This window comes from Lepidothrix coronata, unplaced genomic scaffold (genome assembly GCF_001604755.1).
Source record: "Lepidothrix coronata isolate B3197 unplaced genomic scaffold, Lepidothrix_coronata-1.0 Scaffold30, whole genome shotgun sequence".
Lineage (NCBI taxonomy): Eukaryota > Metazoa > Chordata > Aves > Passeriformes > Pipridae > Lepidothrix > Lepidothrix coronata.
In genome coordinates, this window is record NW_016690210.1 from 1950631 (window position 1) to 1971121 (window position 20491).

Genomic DNA, 20491 nt, shown 5'->3' on the forward strand with positions numbered 1-20491 from the left:
ATGAGCTTCCCATGTCCTGGCGAGCGACCTTCGGTCCGCAGCCCCCTGCAAAATTGTCTGCCGCCTGTTTGGGTTGAGGGACAGCCACATCCATCCGCGGGATGGGGACACGCCGGATGGGGACACGCTGGATGTGGACGCGCTGCCCACCCTCCCCAGGGCGGAGGAGCTCCCCGACCCCCCGGCTCTCCCCATCCCCGCGGCGGGGGCGGTCCGGGACGGAGGCGGCCCCATCTCCATCCCAATCCCCATCCCCATCCCTGCCCGCCTCCCGCAGCCAGTCGGGGCGGAGAGGCGGCACTCGAGGGCTCCTCCGCCGGCAGCCGGGCGGGCAGAGGGACACATGGCATGTCTGATGGCGGCTTTCTCCCTGGGCAGCGCTTTGGTAAGGCGCGCCCTGCCCTCTCTCCCTCCGAGGGGCGGGCGGGGGGCGAGGGGTGCGAGGCTTGGGGGGGGTGGAGCGAGGGGTCCGCGGGGCGATCCCCGAGTCGCTTCCTGAGACGCTCCCCGAGTGGCAAGCGGGGCCGGCGGGTGGGTCCCAGTGAGGGATGCGGGATGCAGGATGCGCGGTGCGGGATGCACAGGGGATGCGGGTGTGCGAGGGGCCGGCGGCGCACGGCGGGACTTGACCGCTGGTTACCTCTGTCTGTAGCTAAGGCGGGGGGGATTATCGCCGAGCATGCTCCCTGCGCCGCTGCGCCCCGCCGGCTTCCCGGAGGATTTGCGGAGGGACCGTAACCTTTGCATAACGCGCGGTGCCCGCGGGGGACGGGCCGGGCAGAGCCCCCGGGACCCTCCTGCCGCTGGGACCGGGCGGGCGCTGCCGTCCCCGCCGGGCGCCCCGAGCGGCCCGGCCCCTCACGGGAGACGCGAAACTACATGGGAAATAACCAAAACTGTGTAAAAGCAGCGGAGAGGTGAGCGGGGTCGCGGGGAGCAGCCGCTCTCGGCGTGCCTGGAGCGCAGGGGTCGGGGATGCGGGGCTGTAGCATCACAGCGGTCTGCAGGTGTTTGGGGCATACGGAGGGTTCAGGTGTTTGGGGCATACGGAGGGTTCAGGTGTGTCTGTGCCTTACAAAGGGCTCGGGTAAGTCCGTGGGTGTCGTGGCCCCGGGAGTTGCCCGTCTCTTTCCAAGCGATTGGGAGCCACTGGTGCCGTGCCAGGTACTCGGGGGACCCTCACCCGTAGCAGGTGGTCCCTGGAGAGGAGGCAGGTGTGTGACAAAAGGCTGCTGACAACAGGCATTTCTGTCCACCGAGTGATTGAAATTGTTTATTGTCCCGGTAGCAAAAGCCTCTGGCTTCGTACTCCCGGATGATTAAGTAGTTAGAGACAAGGAGCTTATCCAAAGGATGCTTGGTGTTTGAATTGATCCAAACTGGAGGAGCTCTGACTGTCACCTGAACAATCAAGGTGACCTGCTCGTTGCGAGTTAGTTTTTGGGTGTTCCCTCTGATGCGGGAAGGTGCTCAGTGGTTCCTCAGAACAAAACAGCTTATGAGTGCCAAAGTAAGCCTTGGAAACATTCAGGGAAGAATACTATTAACTCTCCTTCTCTTGGTTTTTAGGGAAAAGGGAGGTTTCCTTGCTTTAATTGTTGAGTTCTGAGATGTTTCACATTACTCTTGTTATGTTCAAATTACATACCATTGCAGTCAACTGTTTAAGAAATTGAGAATAAGTGTTACTGGATACCTGACCTCTGAGTAAGTTGAGAGCACAGCTAAAATCTTTTCCTTGGGAAAAATGTGTTAAGCAGAGCTGATTTTTACATCCAGAACTTGGTGCTTGTGCATGAAGAATGTGAAGACACTAACTGCAGAGTGGTTATGTAGGACTACTTTTTTTTCATCAGTGATTATGTAGGACTGTTTGTTTTTTAATGTTTTCATCAGCATTCATGACAAGTTGACTGATCTGAGCTGCACTGCTTTTGCAGCATAAATGGGAAGACAGAAATCATTAGGGAGAGGATGGAAGTGGCACAGTGAAGAGGAGGCAATGTGACTTCTTAGTTGCATTGGAGGACAAAGAGGGGGAAACAGTGGCAGGACCTGCAGCTCTGTTTGGGGGTGTCCAACACCAGTGCCTTGAAAAGTAGTGCAGCACATATGATTTCCAAGAGATACCTTTGGGGACATGTAGATGGTTGGGCAGATGGGCCAACATGGAAATCCTGACCAGCTACAGAAATCTTTTCCAATACAGATCCGCATTAAAAATACTGAATTTTCTAATAGACAAATGTGCAGATGTTGGGCCCTGCTTATGACACCCTCCAAACAACAGATGACAGTGATCAGCCTCTGAACTCTTCAAAAGTATGTTCAGCTGAAGAAAATTCATGAGTGTTTTGCTTTTGACCTTACACACATTCTGTTGATATTGATGCAAGGTACCTGTGAAGGTAAAAGGAATGGAAGAAGTCCAGATTTTGTGTGCATAGTGAAAAAAGAAAAGAAAGGCAGCTGAAAGGCCCTTGTCATGAGAAGTCAGGAGAGGAGGAGAAGGGGATTCAATCCAAAAAATGCCAAGTGGAATTGCACTGAGTGCTGTAATGGGCAAAGCACAGCAAAGGTATGGCTGTGAGCACAGTTGACCTTACAGTGTCAGCTGTGCAAGTACTGGAGCAGGGTTTAATATGTTTATGTAGCTGATAAGATTTCCATTAGGGATCACTATCAAGCAAGGAAAGCACACAAGGCTTTTGGATGGAAAGCCTGTGTGCTTTCCTAAAAGACCTCCAGAAAAGAAATTGTACTGTTCCAGGTTGCAAAGTCTCCAAAACTATCAGTGCAGGAGCAAATAAGGCCTAAAATAGTACATTTAAAAATTTGCAGAAATAAAACACATTTCACATTTGCAGAGTATATTCTGATCCAGAGGAACAAGAGCTCTTAGACTTTTTGAGTGGCTGTCTTTTGAAAGGTCTGCACAAATAATTGTTCACCCAGCTCCCTTCCCCCTTCGGCTCTGTCCCAACACAAGCCCTGGAACCAGAGTAACTAGAACCAAATTCTTTGAGTGCATGAGAAACCAAATACAATGGGAACTGAACTTATAAATGTATTAATCTGGTGCAAGGCCTAAAAGGGAAACCAGTGCTAAAGGAACTGTGTGCTGCAAGAGCTCTTTCACCTCTTCTATCAATGCTCAGGCAGAACGAACAAAAGATTGTTTTATTTTATTCCTCTTTCTCCCTTCAGCGCGTTACTGTGCTGGATTCTTGTGTTATTTAGATCATAATTCTTCTAGTGCAGGGGGGTTTGAAATGTGTTCCTAAACAGAAGCCTTTGAGCTCTCTCCATCTTCCCTGCAGAACGGCAGCAGTTCCGGGTGCACCATGGCCGAGCCGAAGTCGGTGTGTGTTTCGGTGGACGAAGTGGTCTCCAACGGCACAGACACCCAAGACATTCGGCTCATGAATGGACACTTAAAAAAGGTGGACAATGCTCTGACAGAGGCTCACCGTTTCTCCTACCTACCCCGCAGACCAGCCGTGAACATTGAGTTTAAAGAACTGTCCTACTCCATCCAGGAAGGGCCGTGGTGGAGGAAGAAAGGTGAGGAAGACAGTGCTTCATCTACAAGAAACTGTAGATGCAGCAGTTTGTACAACTGCTTATTTTTGCCTCCCAATTCTAAAGTATCTGAAGTAAATATGGTATTGCTGTGCTGCCAAATATCTGTCCTGTGATCTTGCATGTCTACAATTTATTGTTGAGGGTGGGTAGAATATGCAGCAGTTTAAAGATGGGGGTGGGGGGGAAAGAGGAGGCTTTTTTCTTTTACTCTTGCAACTGGCTGTTTTGTGAAATGGTTATTTTTTTCAGTACTCCTTCGGAACAGCGAGTATCTCAGAATTTCAGAAGGCATCTGACACCAGGATAAAAAACATTTTCTTAAAATGCTGAGCTTGGAAATAAATGCTTTGAGCTGTAGGAATGTCAGCCCATCCGTGCCTCTTGGTGTTCTACGAGGGATCTCTCTAAGCTGATAATTCCTTTTAACTGATGGAATCACTGGCTCTTGCTAGGACTGAATCCTGAGGTTTAGTCAAAGACAAAGATGCTCTTTTGCTACCTCCTTTGGTGATATACACAGCAAAGAGTTCACAGCCTACAACACAGGGCGTACCAAAATGATACAGATATTGGGGGCATCTTCAGAAAGAGAAGTGTTGGGAGTAACAAGGGCATATTCAGCTCTGTTCTTTATATGCCATTGGTCAGTTCCATCTCTGAAAAGTTGATGTAAGGTGACTCTGTCATTTCTCCTGGGCTTGGCATCCATTCCTTTTATACCTTCACTTGCTTTGTGTAGCCTTGTGTTTCCTAGAGAGTTTTTGGGTTTTGTGTGTGCATGTGACTAGTCATCTCTGAAAGGAAAACTAGGTCGTGCAGTAAATTCCTGCTAGTGAAAAGAAGTATGCCCAAGAGAAACTATTGAAATCTGCGGGAGAATTTTGTGTATTAAATGGCATAATTGCTCTTCCTTGAGGAATTCTCTCTCAGTAATGTAAACTGGTATGGTTGTGTGCTTTAGTTCTTTTAAGAGATAAGCCCCTGCCAATGGACTGCTCACCTGAGCCATACTTCATACCTGCACAGGCTCTGCATCTATAAATCCACTGGCTTAAACATTACACTTGAAATTGTTTCACAAAGTACATTGCTGCTGTCTGGAAATTGTGTCATTATCACAACATCAAGGCCTTAATGGTCTAAAAATGTGTGGTATGAAAAACACTGGAGCTGTTGCCATGAAAGTGCTACTGTACATGGACAGCCTGTGCATACAATTATTCATTTGTTGAAGGATCTACAGATTTCATGCTTTAATGGGTTTTTCAACATCAGAACTGTATGTACACACACTGGCCATCTTTTATTTATCTATTAAAATTGCATGGAGCCGTGCTGTCCATAGGAGAACAATTGGTTTGGCAGCAACTTCGGTGCATTCAAAATTATGTTTTATCTTATCAGAATGAACTCAAACGTCGAAATGGAGCAAGGCCAAGATGTCTCGTGTGAGATTTAAAAGCTTGAGATCTCTAACTGGGTGTCTTTCTCACTGGCCAGAAATGATTGAGGGGTTCTTTGTTCACATTTGCTGACATGCCTTGACTTGGCTTGAACTGAATGGCACGTCCTGGCAAAATGTCCTGCTGCTGAAAATGACCTGTTGAGGTATTTAGCTCTAGGGTATGGCTATGACTGTGTCACTACACTTAGGTTTGAAAGAGGAGATTAAACTTTTCTAGCTGTCTGTGTTCTCTCCTCCTCACTGTGTGTCTTTCCTGGGGCCACCGAGGGCACCCTCAGAGGGGCTGTGAGGTTGTGTCTGCCAGCAGGGCTTGGCATTCTTCTTCTTGACAAGGACCTAAAACAGCTCTGGGAGGTCTACAGTCCATGCCAAGTGACTGTGAACCAAAGTGTGCTCTCATTGCCAGTAAGATAAACCATATAATGTACTGCCTTTGGAGGCCATGGCCAGGTGGAGCCAAGTTGTTATCTTTCCTGGCATCAGTGAGAGCACAACTGGGATATTGTACCCATTGTTGGGCCCTCCAGATCCACAGAGATATTGGGAAGCTGGAAAGGGTCTGTCAGAGGGGTAAAAAATTATTCAGGGGGCCTACAAAAAATAGCTGAAGAAACTCAATATATTGGTTTTAATAGAAGAGATTTTTCATTAGAGAAAAGAAAATTGAATTGCCTGAATAGTCTCCAGTGAAGGTAAGGCCCAAACGATCAGATTCCTTGAATTGTTTTAGTGGTTCTGCGAGCAAAATTTTTTGTGTGTGTGCAATTTGGGATATTCTCTGTTTCACACTGATTGATTTGTAGATGAATGAATTACATGTAAAACTGTTCTAAATGCCTTATACTGGTCTCTCCTCCAGTGGGAAAATGGGACTTTTCAGTGGGTTTTAATCTGCCACTGCTCAACAGAAGGGCAATACTGGGCCTCCTAACACTGGTGGTGGTCGTAGTTCTACACTCCTTGTGGATTCCCTGTGCTAAAAGTCTCAGTGATGTGATGTGAAATGTTTGAATTCACTTTTTTATGAGAAGAGGAGCAGAAAACACTAGGACAGTCCAGTATAGGAAATGCAACTGAAGTAAAATTGTGTGCACAAGTTGGGGGAAAAAAAAAAAGGGAGATGTCTCAGTTCACATTGTTCTTGAGTGCTGGTTGTGGTAAGAAGCGATAAGGGAAGCTGTTTAAAAAATGTGCCTTTTAAATTAATGGTGTTTCTATTCTGAAATGGAGCTTGGGAAAAAAAAAATACTATTTCTACATCATTCTCCATGACTGTAATGAATTAGTTAAACCCCTTCAAGAGTGTTGGATCACAAAGGCAGAAGCATAGTTTCCTTACAAAGCTGATTCCTGCCAGAGTGTTGGAGAGGAATTCAGCTAAAGAGCAACTCCCTTCAGTAAAAATGGTATTGCAAAATGATGTTAAGGTTAGGCTCCAGATTAACAAAAGGAGGAATAATTAGTAGTGCTGCCACTGTGTTCTGTACTTAGCTTGATTGTTCAGAACAATGAAACTCATGGTATGTCATGTCATTTACTTTTCATTAAAAGCACAAAAAAGGTAAATTTGCATTGCTTGTCAACAAGAAAGAAGCTAAATAAGCTGTAGTAGACTTCAAATTAGAATTTTTCATTGATTTGTGTGTCAGCCTTTAAATGCCTAATTTATCTATTGAATCTCTTTTTCTCTTGTAAAGGAGGGAGGGGCATTTTGATTCTAAGGTTTATGTGATAAATGCCTCTCTGCTCATGGTGTTTTATCAAATTCATAGCAAAGATTGGTGTGACTCTGGAGCTGATTCATTCCTGGTGTAATTCCTCTTGTGGTCAGGGGCATTTACAGGGAAGGAAGGTGGCAGGTCAGTCCTTGATCAAAGCTTGATGGAATGGTATGTGACCCATTCCATTCAGGAGGAGCTGTTGCTCCTGTATGGGAATTTGGAAAAGCTGACAGAGGTAAAAGTTCCAGAAGGTCTCAGATGACTTTGGTGTTTTCCCCATAAAGCTTTTAGGGAACCAGTCAACAGAGAGAGTCAAACTGTTTCTTTAGTTTTGAAGGATTTTTAAGTGACTTGATCCAGATCAGGTCAAGGATCTTCCATAACTGAAAATGTGTCTCAGTCCTTGTTCAAGCATGTTCTGGGGGTTTCCTGTGGGTCAGCGAGTTTCAGGATTTATTTAAGAAAGGTGCAGGACTCCTGGAGTAACTGTTGTAAGATTAGTTAGTCCAAGAATGCCTTCTCCTTTCTTTTAGGACAAGGGAGCCAGCTGGCCTGGAGGTGAAGAGAAAAATGAGAGTCTTATGTTAGATCCAGTGTGGCTCTTTAAATATGGGAATAGCAAGATCTGCAGAGTTTCAGAACAAAATGTGACCAAAAGTTGTACTGTCTCATAACAAAGCCATTTATGTAAGGCTTGAGAAAGAGATGAAAGTGGGTCTTATCTTGGCTTCTGAGCTGTTTGTTTAAACTGCAGTTTGAAATGCAAACCACAGAAACCTAGATTGGTTTTACCAGTTCGTAGAAAAATTAGAGACTTGTAGGTTTTAATACTAGGACTGCCTGAAAACTGTTTGCAGGGGGATTTCATAGAAAAGTCAATGCCTCAGGTTTCTGCCATTTTTTGTTAAAAGCACCATAAAGTAATCTGAATTGTGATTTGGGGATGAATTATGTATGGGCCCACATACAAAGAGGGCAGGACAAGTACTTTGGAGCTTTCCGTCTTGGTCAAATTCATTCAGCTTTACCTAAAAAAGATACATATGTTCTATATACCCAGCAAAGGACATTTGTTCTGTTGTTTCTAGGTGGTTTTGCTATAATACAGGATGGAAATGGAAATATTCTTCCTATAGAACTTGAGTGCACCCGGGAAGAAAGTAGTAATAAATTTGCTTTCAAAACTCCACAACAACTCAGGGATTTCTTTTTTTTTCCCCCCTTCTCCGCCCTCCCCCCCCCCACTTGTCAGTATTCATGGTTAATTAGGCAACGTTTTAGTTGGAAATTTCTCCGTTGTTATTTTTAGGACTGTAATGACTCATTTGTGCTGCGTTCAAGAGTAAGTTCTGCTAGGATTTGGTCTTTAGTAACCTCGGAGGGAGCGGGATTCAGCCGGTCAAAATCCAGCCGGGTGCTTCTGTGGAGGGGGTTTGGTACCGATACAGAAATTCATGGTCAGCAGAAAAAACTGTGCTATTTCTTGTTATTTTGGGTTTGTGCTAATGGCTCAAACCCTGTGGAAGCAGTCAGCTGGAGGGGTGCTGTCTTTTCTGTCAAGGTTGTTGTTTAGTGGCTTTGAGATTCAGGAGTGGCAGGGGAGGAATGAGGGACTGGGCTTATCCTGGGTGGCTCCCTCGTGTCCGGTGGGGAAGCACGGAGTCTTTGGCAGGTTGTTTGGTATTCGTGAGCTGTGAAAGGTGGCCATCACAGTCCGAGATAGTGTCATCAGAACCGCGAGATCCCTGCATTTCAGCTCGGAGGGCTGTGTATTATGTTAATGCTGTTCCCTGCATAAGATGGAAACTTCACCCGCTGTCAAATCATCAGCAGAGATTTAAACAGCCTGGGTTTTGCTGATTTGCCTCGGTGCTGTCTCATGAATTAGTTCTGGTACACGCACTCGGACAGACCCGTTTCTTTCTATTTAGTTGGGGCTTTTTTTTTTTTTTTTTTTCCCAGCATCAGCATCATCAGCATCCTTTCTGTGACTTCATTTAAAAGATTTCGCACCCCCCGCTCCGGAGTTATCCAAAGACCCAAACGAAAAGGAGAGGCTGGGGGGTGGGCGGCAGGGAGGGATTTGCCCTAAATTATTTGCTAATCCTTGCTGGAGGAGTCGGAAAAAGCCTGTCCTCATCCGTGGCAGGTGCACTGCGGTAGAGGTGCCGCATGCCCGCTCCGGGCGAGCCCGGCGCGGTTACTGGCGGGCAATGCACTGCAGTAACCCGCGCCAGCCTGGTTGGCTGCTCCAGGCTCTGTTGCTAAGATGGGAGGAAGGAAAAGATGCAGAGCTAAACCCACTTTCCGAAAGCAGGGTTTGGGGGTTTTTGGTGTTTGGTTTTTTTTCCTTTTTTTTTTTTTTTGTCGTTTTTTCCCCCCCTCGCCTGTCTATGACAGATGGGTTGTATTGTTCTCGACCATTTTTTTTTTTTTCGCCTGCTTTGTCTGAGAGAGACCGCGCGTTTTCATCATCTCGGAGAGATGCCTGTATGCAAATTGAGATCCATATGTCGGAAAGAATAAACAAGTTAGGCTGCAACCCTAGTAAAAATCTCTGTGGCCAGCTACTGTGTGTGACCAACTATTCTTTTTCGGTGGCTTAAAATATTAGAGAAAGTAGAAAGGGAACGCGATTTTTTAGCGGAGGATTTCTAAGCGCGCGTTTCAACCTTGATAAAATCCGTGCAGTTTTTCTTTTTAACACTTAAGCTGTCTCAAGATGGTAAAAATATACTGAGTACTCACTGTTGCTGGAATAGTTCACAGTGTTTTATTAGGTCATATATAACTCCTCGTAGCATGGGTTGTATAAAACAGAGGTTATTGGGAACAAATCTTGGTCAACCCCTTTGTCTGATCCTTCTGTTTCCCAGCTGAGTAAGACCTTACTTCATCATTGCTTATTTTCCTCCAAGCAGAACCCGTTGTTATTGTGGGTTTGGCTTTGTTGGGGTTTGGGTTTTTTGTTTGTTTGTCTGGGGTTTTTTTGGGCCTGGAAATGTGTCTGAGTTTGACTCAGTGATTTTTGGTCACTGAGTCTTTGTGGGAGTAGAACCTATTTTTCTTTTTTCTCCTTGCTGTATTGTTTATTAAAAGTAAACATGACAATGACCTGACTGTTTTTAATTCTAGCTCGTGTTTTAATACAATAAATTTTATTAACCACCTGTTGTGAAAACTTGTGACTGAGGAAGGAAGTTTTAGAGAGAGAGAGAGAGAGAGAGAGCAACTAAAACATTTCAGAATTTATATGGCAGGAAGTGGTGATGGCGAGCTGTTGGGAGTCTGAGCTGTGGTCTCTGCTGTTTCCATCTCCCAGTAACTGTGTGTTGGGGGCTGGCTGTAACTCACCCTGACAGCCTTCCACTACAACTTTCTGTGTGCTGAGTGGGATTTGATGAAATGCTTTGCTGTCCTCTGCCCATAGGCAGTCATGTCTTGCTCGAGGTGTTGCGGAGGTAGAGATGAAGTGCACCATAATCTCGGTGTGCTTTTTTCTCATTTCAAAGTAGACTTTGGCTTCCGTAGTCTGAAGAAGTCTGAAGGAAGATGAAGCAAAACTCATTTTGCAATCGAAGCCTTCAGACATCACATGGTTGATCACAGTTCTCCATAACCTCCCTAAAAGGAAAGAGAAATCACAAAAGCAGCCAAGAATAGAAACTAGCTCGAGTGAAAATGCCATTCAAGTTCATTTTTTGTTGTGTATTCACATGCCATTTTGAAAAAGTGCTTTCTCGAAGTCCGTGGGGTCTAAGCTTAACCAGCTTACTAGGGCAGATCTTTTGTTCTCAGGGGTTTTAATATCTCAGAGTTCAGCTCTGTATTCTCTAAGAAATTAATTGCTTCACACTTCCCTGTAGCATTGTTCCTGTAGGTAAGCTGGCTGGCTTTGGGAAGACAGGGAACATGATTCTACTCAAAATGTGACAGACCCTCCACTGCTTTGTAATTCACCGCTGTGTCCATTAAACTGATGGGTACCTTTGTCCTCTGTTAGAAAACAGTGTTTAGCCTTGCTATTAAAATTAAGATCTCAAAACTTACACAAAACAACATGCAAGGAGAATCCCAGCAAAATCTGAATGGTAGTTGAGCACATGGGAATGAACTGCTTTGGATTTAAAATTAAAGCATTGCAAACTGAAGAGTGGGTGTTCATTCTCAAAATGAACATCCCTGGGGCAAGACCTAAACACCTTAGGTATGGTTTACCCCTGGAACCTCTGTGACTCACCTCTGCTGAGGGGCATAAGGATATATGTCCAACCTAGAGATTGAGTTTTTGACAATATAAGGTGGAAGTTTAGGTCAGCTTGCCCTGTGTCCCTTCTCTGACAGCAGGCAGAGCTGAGTGTATGGGGAAGAGTTCAAATCTAGGGCAGGCAGGTGTGCAGCAGTGTTTCTGCAGGTTCCCACAGCCTGCAGCTCAGAGGTTTCCTCATCTAGGTGTGGTATCTTTGTGTATCCTAGCTCTAGCTCTCACTGGGTTTTATTTTCGTGAAATCATTCCCTTGCTCTCTGAACCTTTTGTGTTCATGCTGTCACCTCGTTCTTTGCCTTGCTTTTTCAAACCATTCAGCAGTAGGGTGGACACCACGTAATTCCCTGAGGCTCAGGGGTTAACTTGCTTCACTGGTTGACCACTGACTCCTACTCTTTTGTTTCCTGTTGCTCTATCTGCTTTCTCATTTATTTGAGAACCGGCCATCTACCTTCTTGTCAGGTTAATTTATTTAAGAGCTTTAATGAAAGACCTTGTTGAAACATGACATCCATGTAAGATGACAAAATGCCCCTCTTTTTTAAGGTATTCCTTCCAAAAGACATCACATGCATTTAATATTACCAAATCTTGTATCAGAGGCTTCTGCACAACATCGTTTTTCTCTGTCAAAAGCTTTGGGACAGCAAGAAACTGAGGTGTTAGTGGTTCAGATTGCCTGTCCACTGTGCAAGATTTGAACCTAGAAGTTAGCAATTTTTGGTTAACGCCATTGGTACAGAGGGCAGCAAATCCACCAGCCCTTACTTAGACTGTACCATGTGGAAAACTTGGTTCTCTAGTGTGAAGGCAGTTTGCAAGTACAGCTTTAGTGCCGAGGACTGGCAGAGCCCTCCTCACCAAGCCAAGGACCAAACCTTATAGGCATGTTCTTCTTGATATCAAAGTCTGTGTTAATTAGGAAATGGGAAGACTGAGTGTCCTCAAATTGTCCAAATGTAATCACTTTTTTACCAACTTCATGAAAAGAACATATAATACAATATGTATGGAAGAATTACTTCCCTTTTCAACCAATCCTTTGACTTGTTCATCCCCAAGTATGATGGCAAGAGGTAACAGCACATACATAGAAGGCCAGTTTTGGTGGTTTTCAGTGGCTGTTTGAATCTCAATAGCTTCCTACAAACATCAGGAGGCCTGTGGAAATACCTCATTAATGATGATTCAGATTTTGAAAGTGGCTCCCTTGTGAATTATGTGCTTCAGTGTGGACGTTTGAGCTTAATTTGGCCTTTGGACACTTAGTCTCTTAGAAGATTTTAGAATGAATATTTGATCAGAATGTAAGTGGTGGCATAAAATCCGGAAGGACTGGTCCCGTGTAAGTGTCTCTGGAACGGGGACAAAATAATTCTGTCTAGGAAATGGCGTGGCTGGAGATGCTGCAATATGTCTTGAGTCACGCTGTGGGAACCTGTGCAACTGCATTTCCTGATTGGACTTTACTTTCTTGTCGCTGTTGGGCTTGTATTCTCATTTCCAGTTCATTTAGACTTTGCTGATTTCAGGGGAAGAAAACAGATGCGCTCTGAAGACTTAATTCTCTTCAGAGGGTATAGGGCTGAAGCCATCCAAATTCTTATCAGGCAGAACTATCTAGAATTACATAATAGTCAGATGGAGTTAACCTCTTGTTCTTTGTCCATTTTTTATTTTTTTGTTATGTATCTGTTCCAAGTAAAAATAAATGGCAGAGACCTTGGCTTTACAAGCTAATTTACCATCTGCTTCTCATCTAGCATCTACAGCCTACATCTTTTGTGTAAGAATCATATTTCTTCCTGCTTAGCGTGTTTAGATTAATGACAAATGTTGTTTATAATTGCAGTACATCTGCTACAGGAGAGAGGAGAAGATAGAACATGCAGTGGTCAGGTTCCTGGGGGAATGAGAATGGACCTGTGCTCTGTCTCTTGCTGATCTTTAGAGGGTAGGCTTTTATGCCACACAGGAGAAGAAAGAAGTTTCAAGTGAAGTCATGCACCTGGTAAAGATAAATTTAAAGAAAAAAATCGGAAGGTTTTAATGCCTTTGCTAAACAATGGAGTTAAATTCTGTCCTGTTGCATCTGTTTTGTTCTTGTGGAAGCAGTCAAGTGGATGAGGCTGCACCAACAGAGCATGGCTAGTATAATTTTTTTTTTTGTCATGATCCAGTTATTACCTTAAGTGCTTTGGAATTTAAGCACTCTAATAACACCAGCATGACAGGGCTGGAATTGGTAAATGAGTACACAATTAAAAGAAAGGGGATTGAAGCTAAATTTGCTATTAGAGGAAGGGAGTTATTTTTTCTGGGTCAAAAAGCCACAAGCTTCTGCCAGATTATTGCATATGAATATCAAGGCCTGATTATCTAAAATAGCTATTTGAGGCTCATGGAGCTGAAGTCTTTGGGTGGCTGGCTGGGACTGAGTTTCTCTTCTGTCTCCACTCAGAGAGATGAAGGTCATATGCTGACAGAAGAGAAATGTAGGAGTCAGAAAGGCAAGGACAGTGCAGAGGGACACATCTGTGCACAGCTGGCCGTGAAGAGTTATTCCCCTGGGTTTTCATTTTGACTCTGAGTCTTGAAGAATTACTCAAAGGAGAATTTGTCCCAGAGGAACAAATTGACAGTACATAGATATGAAGTGTGCAGGTGATTGATGGGAGACCAGCTGGGTGGGTCTGATTTGTAATCAGAACTGTGAGTTCTTCACAAGAAGTTTGCAAGGGTTTCTAATTGTGGTGATTGTAAAACCAGACTGTTGGTAGTAGCTGAACCTGGTGGGGCTTTGGGACCATTCCTCTCCTCTGGCAGTTTGTGGGCTGCACACACACCCCCCCAGACAAGGCAGATCTCTCCACCAGTGTGTTTTGGACACTCTGTCAATCCAAACACTAGTCTGGGCTCTGGTCTCTTTCTGTTAGTGGTACCTGGACCTACAAGCCCTCAGGTTTGCAACCTCTCACTCCAGCAGCTGATGTGAAAACTTCTGCTACTCACCACTGATATTTTATGCACACGAGCGCACAGCAGTGAGTGCATTCACACAGTAGAAAGTTGGGAATAGTGTATAGCAGGAGTGCAAGTTGGATTGCAGTGTTTAGGCTCTTGGTCAGACAGGTGTGCTGACCAGCCACCCCTTCACATGTGTCTGGCCCCTTTAATCCCCATTTAGACACATCTTGGTGGGCTTTCCTCCAGGAACAGCAGTCCAGTCCTTTTCCTTGGAGCATCTTCAGAGTGGCTGATTCAGGGGGCTGTGTTTGCACTGGGTAAGTTTGTAGAGTTGGTGCTTTTAATCTCATAACTGAGTAAAGACCATTTTAGACCTTCTTGGCTGATTTGATTTGTTTTTTAAGCTTTGTTTTTGAAAACAAATGAAAAAGTAAGGCTTGGCAGTCCTTTTTTTGAGCTCATGGAAAGTTTCCCTCTGTTATATATCATCATAGAAGTGGAATTCACATTGGCACATTTTTTACCCTCTTATGTGAAAGTTTGAGGGAAGTTGTGAGTAACTGCAAATGGGGGATCGAGTTACTGCCACTTGTGATTATAATAAATCAGGTTCTGCTGTCTTAAAGGCTGAGTTGTGACAATATGTGTGAGCTGCTATATCAGAAACAGTCAGAGGAGCTTGACAGACACTCCTGAAGGGGGTTGACTGCTTGATTTCTTGTCTGGGAGAAAGATGATGTAAACCTCAAGGAGAAATGCATTACCTGAAGTAGTCACAAACCCGTGAACCCTGGGATTACTGTAAGGCTTAGTGTTCATAAAGAATGGTTATGTCTTGTCCAGTGGTAGTTTGACACCTGAGGACACCAAAAGAAAGATGAAACTTAAGAATATACATAATGATACTTATAATATTTACCCTTTAATCTCCAAAGAGAAGCATTAGCACTGGTCTCCTGAATCCCATATATTCCAAATATACCACGTGCACATTATAAAACCAAACAAACAAATAAAAATAAAGCAGCCTGCCCCATATAGGGCATGGATATGACATTTTAGCACTCAGCATTTGATTCCTATTGGCAGGCAGTAAAAATAAGCTCCCCAAGCAAAGTGAATTGGGATAAAAGGTGGCACACATTCTGCAGTAAATAAAAATAACTTCAAAGCCAACCTACAATTCATCTCAGACATTCATACTATATTGCTTTAAAAGTACAGAGCCAAGTGAACCTTGAAATCACTGCAGTGGCATATTGGATGGAGTTTACCCAAGGAACAGGTATCAGCATTCTGCCAGGACTGTTGTCTTATGATAGAACATTTTGAACCAAATTCGTTCCTGATATAAATTATCTGAAATGAATAAATCTTGCTGAAGGAAGAGTATGGCCTGATACCAGAAGACAGTTTTTCATTTATTTGTATGTTTTACTGCTAAAACTGCATTCTAAAATATACAGAAGCCAGTGCAGTTCATTTTAAATGTTAGTGTTGAATGCCACCAATATGCTCTTTGGGCCAAATAGACTTTAGGCTACCACTGTAATAAATCAAAGGCTGTTTTTTCCCCCGCTCCCTCCCATCACCAAGTTTTAATCTAAGAAAACTTGCCCTGGCTTGGATTCCAACTCCTGTCCAGATATTCACCATTACAAGTGAGAGAGTGCAAGCAATGTTTATATGGTGCTGGAAATGTGTCAGAAGGCAACATCCAATTCATGTTCAATATTATATTTAATATCTCCATACAGATACCTGTAAATATAAGTGTGTGAGTATATAAACATATGGGTTATCTCTGTTTTCATATATATAGATGTATGTATACACCCATACACTCAGATGTGCTTATTTATGTACAAAAACTGACTGTGTATCACTATAACGAATATTTTGAAGATAACATTTTTATAGAGGTGTATATTCCTCCTCCTCCTCCTTTGTAGTGACAAGATGATGTAATTATAGGAAAGCAGCAACAACCTTATTTCTTTTAAATGAAAAGCAGAAGAGTATCAGTTGCTTAGAAGTGGTTCAGGTCTGTTGCTACTGGATTAACAGCATAACAGGCTAAAATAGCAGAAAAAATTACTGTAAAATGGAAGCTGTTTTATCTACCTGAGTGCCAGTGGTGTAAAGAATGGTATAAAGAAAAGACAGCATTTTGTGGATGCTTTTCAATAGGGACTTATTACATTACATAAGCTGAGTAATTTTCTATTCTCAGTCATTTCTCTCGTAATCATATTGTTTGTGCTTTGTTCTTGTTTTCTTTAGAAGTTCTAGGAAAGAATGGGTTGGAGCTCTCATATGTGTTAGTGGTGGGTCCAATTCATACCTGTTTGGGCAATTTGGGCTGTTTATAACTGTTGACATCATTGTCTGAATTTCTTTCTTTACATAGCTGAGCATTATTGCAACTTGCTTTCCTGCTGGGTGTAAAGGAGAGTATGCTTATGTGCCAGATAAACGAGTGCTACTTCTGTTTGTTTGAACAGTGGTTTGCTGGTGAAAGCTGGAAGGAGTTGTGTATCTTGGGGTGCAAAAGGAAAATACCAAGGTTTTATGCAGACAAACAGAAATGTGCTTTGATTTGGAAGAGCCAGCAAGAGAACGGTGCAAGGAACAGGAATGTGGCAGAGATGTTCTTCTGACAGATTTTCTTGGGGGCTAGAAACTTTCCATTTGCCTTCTCTTAGCACCTTGGGGGTGGAAGGGAAAGGGCTGGTGAGGATATTGTCAGCCTTGGGAGGATCCAGACTGGGTACCCCTTACACCTGACACATCTCGGAGGTGTGAACGGGAGTGCTCCGTGTTCTCTTCTTCACAGGGATGAGGGGAGTGGGATAGAGCTGATAAGAACTGTATTGGCACTTTCTTTTTTGCTAGCCACACTGGCACTAATACATCTCGTGATCTGTGTGAGTTGCCTACTGTGTTTTAGAAGATGGTCCCTCCTGTCTCCTCCAGCTCCACTAATTATCCACACTCGCAGCCATTCTGTGGAAGTGCTGACACTGAACACATAAGAAGAAGTGGCTCCAAATGCCTCCAAGGTGTTTACAGCTGTACACAAGGAAAGGAGATTGGGGATATAGTCAAGATTAACCTCTCCTTTTGTATCAGAGTATCATTATCTAATGAGATCAGAAGCAAAGCCCGGCAGCTTAGTCAGTGTTACAGCGTAGGCACCCATTTCAGGAGGAAGCCTTTGAGAAGAGCAATCTTCAGCCGTCCACCTACACCATTTTCTTTGTGGCTTTGCAAGATGGAAAAAGTGACAGATGTAAACCTCCCCAAAAGCAGTTGCATGTTCTCCTTGCATGCATTGCCTTCGGAGACTTTTGCCCCCCAAACCACTGACTCGTGGACGAGCTCCGTCGGTGCCCCTTGTCCTTGCTGTCCCTGGACTGGCTAGGCACAGCCAGAACTCTGTGCTCTGCTGGAATTCAGTGAGGAGACAGGCTGCTGGTTTCACATCATCCATGCTATTTCCACTAGACCAGGTCCCATTCTTGGGCTTTATGTACGTTGGGACCCACGCCCAATTCTCTCGTGTTGGTTCTGCATCAGTTCCTAAATGACCTTCTGGTTTAGGTTCATCACACATCCCTCTACAAGAGCATGCCTTGTGCAGTTTCCCCAAGCATTATTCTGACATAACAGATGGTGGGATATTTGTAGGCAAAGCCAAATTATAAATTTGATTATGTTTTGAATATACCACTCTATGTGAAACTAATCCTGGTGTGATCTTTACTGGCATATGAGGGTCTTGAGAGCACTGCTTTGGATTCCTCTAGGAAGTGTAGCAAACCCTTCAATTGTATAAGGACAATTTATCATCAGCAAACAAATGGAGAGTGCGGGAGAGAAGAAGAGATCAGATTCTGTCCCTACTCCAAGATCTTGATCTTAATAGTTCATGTCAATAGACTAAGAACATGGGGCCAGGGCATGTGGAAGCTATTGTGCTAACAGTAATATCAGCTGTAAATATAAAAGAACTCTTCCAAATATCACAAATGCAGAAGTAGAAACTCTTCTGTTGAGGGCAGATAGCAGGGCTTAAAAAAAGTTTGTTGTGTTTCGCTCAGGTCTGAAATTTAAAAATACAGCAGTATTTTGAAAACATTGTGATCTGGTAAGAGAGCAGCGTTCTGTACTTGTGCCATTACACAGATTGTTGCAGCCCCTGTCAGCATAAGGTAATCTCACCTGTTGGCACAGGGACAGAAAAGGCACAGGTGGTGCATTCATCACTTGCACATGATGATCAAAAGCATTTAGGTAGCACTGAAATGAAAACTCGCAATATTAGAGGTGCTTATTTTTCCATTTGCACACAGGCTACAGCTGTCATTACTTTCCCCTGTTCTGTCACATCCACTTAGAAAAAATTACTTGAAGACTTCAGACTTGAGCATCACCCGTATGGCACTGAACACGCTGCCCCTAGAACTGTCTGTGGCCTGGCAGACCACAGTGGCTTTATCACTGTGTGTAATGGAGCTGCTCAACTCACAATGAGATTTTAAATTAAAGGTCTATCAGGTGTTTTCAAATACATGGATTGCATTAGTGGTTGTACCTAGTAGGTAGCACACCACGTTTTCCCTTGGGTGTTTTATGGTAGTGAGAAACAGGCTTGACAGAGTAATAGAAGTTGGGTTGGAAGAGATCTTAAAGATCATCTCGTTCAAACCCCCCTGCCATGGGCAGGGACACCTTCCAGTAGGCCAGTGTCCAACCTGGCCTTGGACACTTCCAGGGATGGGGCAGCCACGACTTCTCTGAGCAACCTGTGCCAGGGCCTCACCACCCTCAGAGTAATGAATTTCTTCCTAATATCTGATCAAACTCTACTCTTAGTTTGAAGCCCCTCCCAGCTTTTGGCACACTCCAGCCTGCTCTATAAGAAGAAAGCCTTGACTTTGTGCAAGCACTGCCCAGGCAACAACAGCCAAAACACACCGTGTTATCAATGCTGTCACAGCTCCAAAGCAGCACCCTGGGGGCTGCTCTGCAGAAAATTAACTCCGTCCCAGCCAGACCCAGTAGAACAGCTCACATTAAATGTTTGTGTTGTAGATGTTTGCAGCAAAATCTCATGCTGAAATTTTGAGTTCCTGCTATTTCATTATTCTGATGTGGAAGGTTTCCACCTTCCAGTCTTTGAATCCTTGCAATACTGCCTTGTGTCTGGGTTGTCATGAATCCCTGCTTTTGATCCCTGAGCCTGTGTCAGCTGCTGAAATAGCACAAGCCTGTGCTGCTGTATATTGATTTTAGTGGTGCCGTGTTTCTTGACGGGAGCTGAGTCTGGAGAGGGCCTGTGATTTTTAGGATCAAAGCATGTGTTTTGAGGTGACAGGGATATTTTTCTAACTGTGTCTCTTCATTATCACTTTTAAAGTGACAGTATTTGTGAGGAAAACCATGTAAACACCCTGGACTCTTTGTCTCCTTTTTCTCTCCTGTGTGTACTGGTGTGTTCATAGGCAGCAGAGATAAATGACTTACAGAAGTATGTTAAGTGTAGGTGGTCCACTGATATAAAATCATATAGGAAGGGAATAAAGAAATGTCAAATGACAAGTCAAATTTGATTTTCTGGTAATGTGTCCAACCAACATTTTTTTTGAAATGTCGTTGTCAGTTTAGTTGGTGGCCAGGACAAAATGGAAACGTGTTGTTCTGACTTTGGAAAAAAATGTATTTTGGAATATGGTTTATAGAGGCATCTAATTAGAAGGATGTGAGATGACCAACAGTTTTTTATGTGAGTTTCTTTTATAATGATATACATGAGCCTTCGGACCATTGACATAGTTCATCTCTTTTGATGGACTTCCAATTTGTGGAGGAAGCAGCTGCTTTTACTACCAAGTTTTTCCTGTCTAATTAGACCAGTTGGATCAGCCAGCTTAAGTCAGTCCATAGTTTGCCCGTTGCCTCTTCACTGAACAGCTGAATACCCTAATTGTAAAGAAGGACAGAAAGTGTCAAAGGACGTTACAGTTGTTACTGGGAAATGAACCAATGCAGAGAAAAAAGTAGGAGGGAGAGGGCTGTTAACACAAAGGGCCTCCTGATGAGCCTATAGTGAAAGTCCCTCTGGAAATTTTCAATATCCTCTTTTGGTTCTAAAATGACGGTGCATCAGAGTAGAAACATGTTGTTTCTTCACTGTATGTTTTTTCTGACTACATTTTCATGGAGATTTGTTGGGTCGAGGACTTTGTAGTTAGGAAGACAGAAAATCCAGTCGAGTGGATGCGACCAGATCTCTTCAAACTGTAAGAGACCCAAGTTGGAGTTCTTGATCTGACTCAAAGACTTAGGTTTGGTTCACCCTTGCCTCAGTGAGTTCCACTGGCCTCTGGACTGGCTTGATTCTGGTTTGCCAAGAACACAACCAAGCAAAAAATCTGCCACCAAACCTCAAAGCTGAATTTCCTTTCTGCCTCAGAATACGAA

General features: G+C 43.8%; 1 protein-coding gene across 2 annotated transcripts in view; it reads left to right on the plus strand.

Moving 5' to 3' along the window:
- The first annotated feature begins 253 nt into the window (after positions 1–253).
- Positions 254–20491, plus strand: part of ABCG1 (ATP binding cassette subfamily G member 1) — a 54213-nt gene continuing 33975 nt past the window's right edge. The window contains exons 1-2 of one of the 2 annotated variants that reach the window (XM_017811017.1): positions 254–385; positions 3321–3564. In XM_017811017.1, coding sequence (XP_017666506.1) covers positions 344–385; positions 3321–3564 — 286 coding nt within the window. In that variant the 5' untranslated portion in view covers positions 254–343. Of the gene's footprint in view, positions 386–812; positions 918–3320; positions 3565–20491 lie in introns of those variants that run through there. The other variant, XM_017811018.1, reaches the window with a different exon arrangement.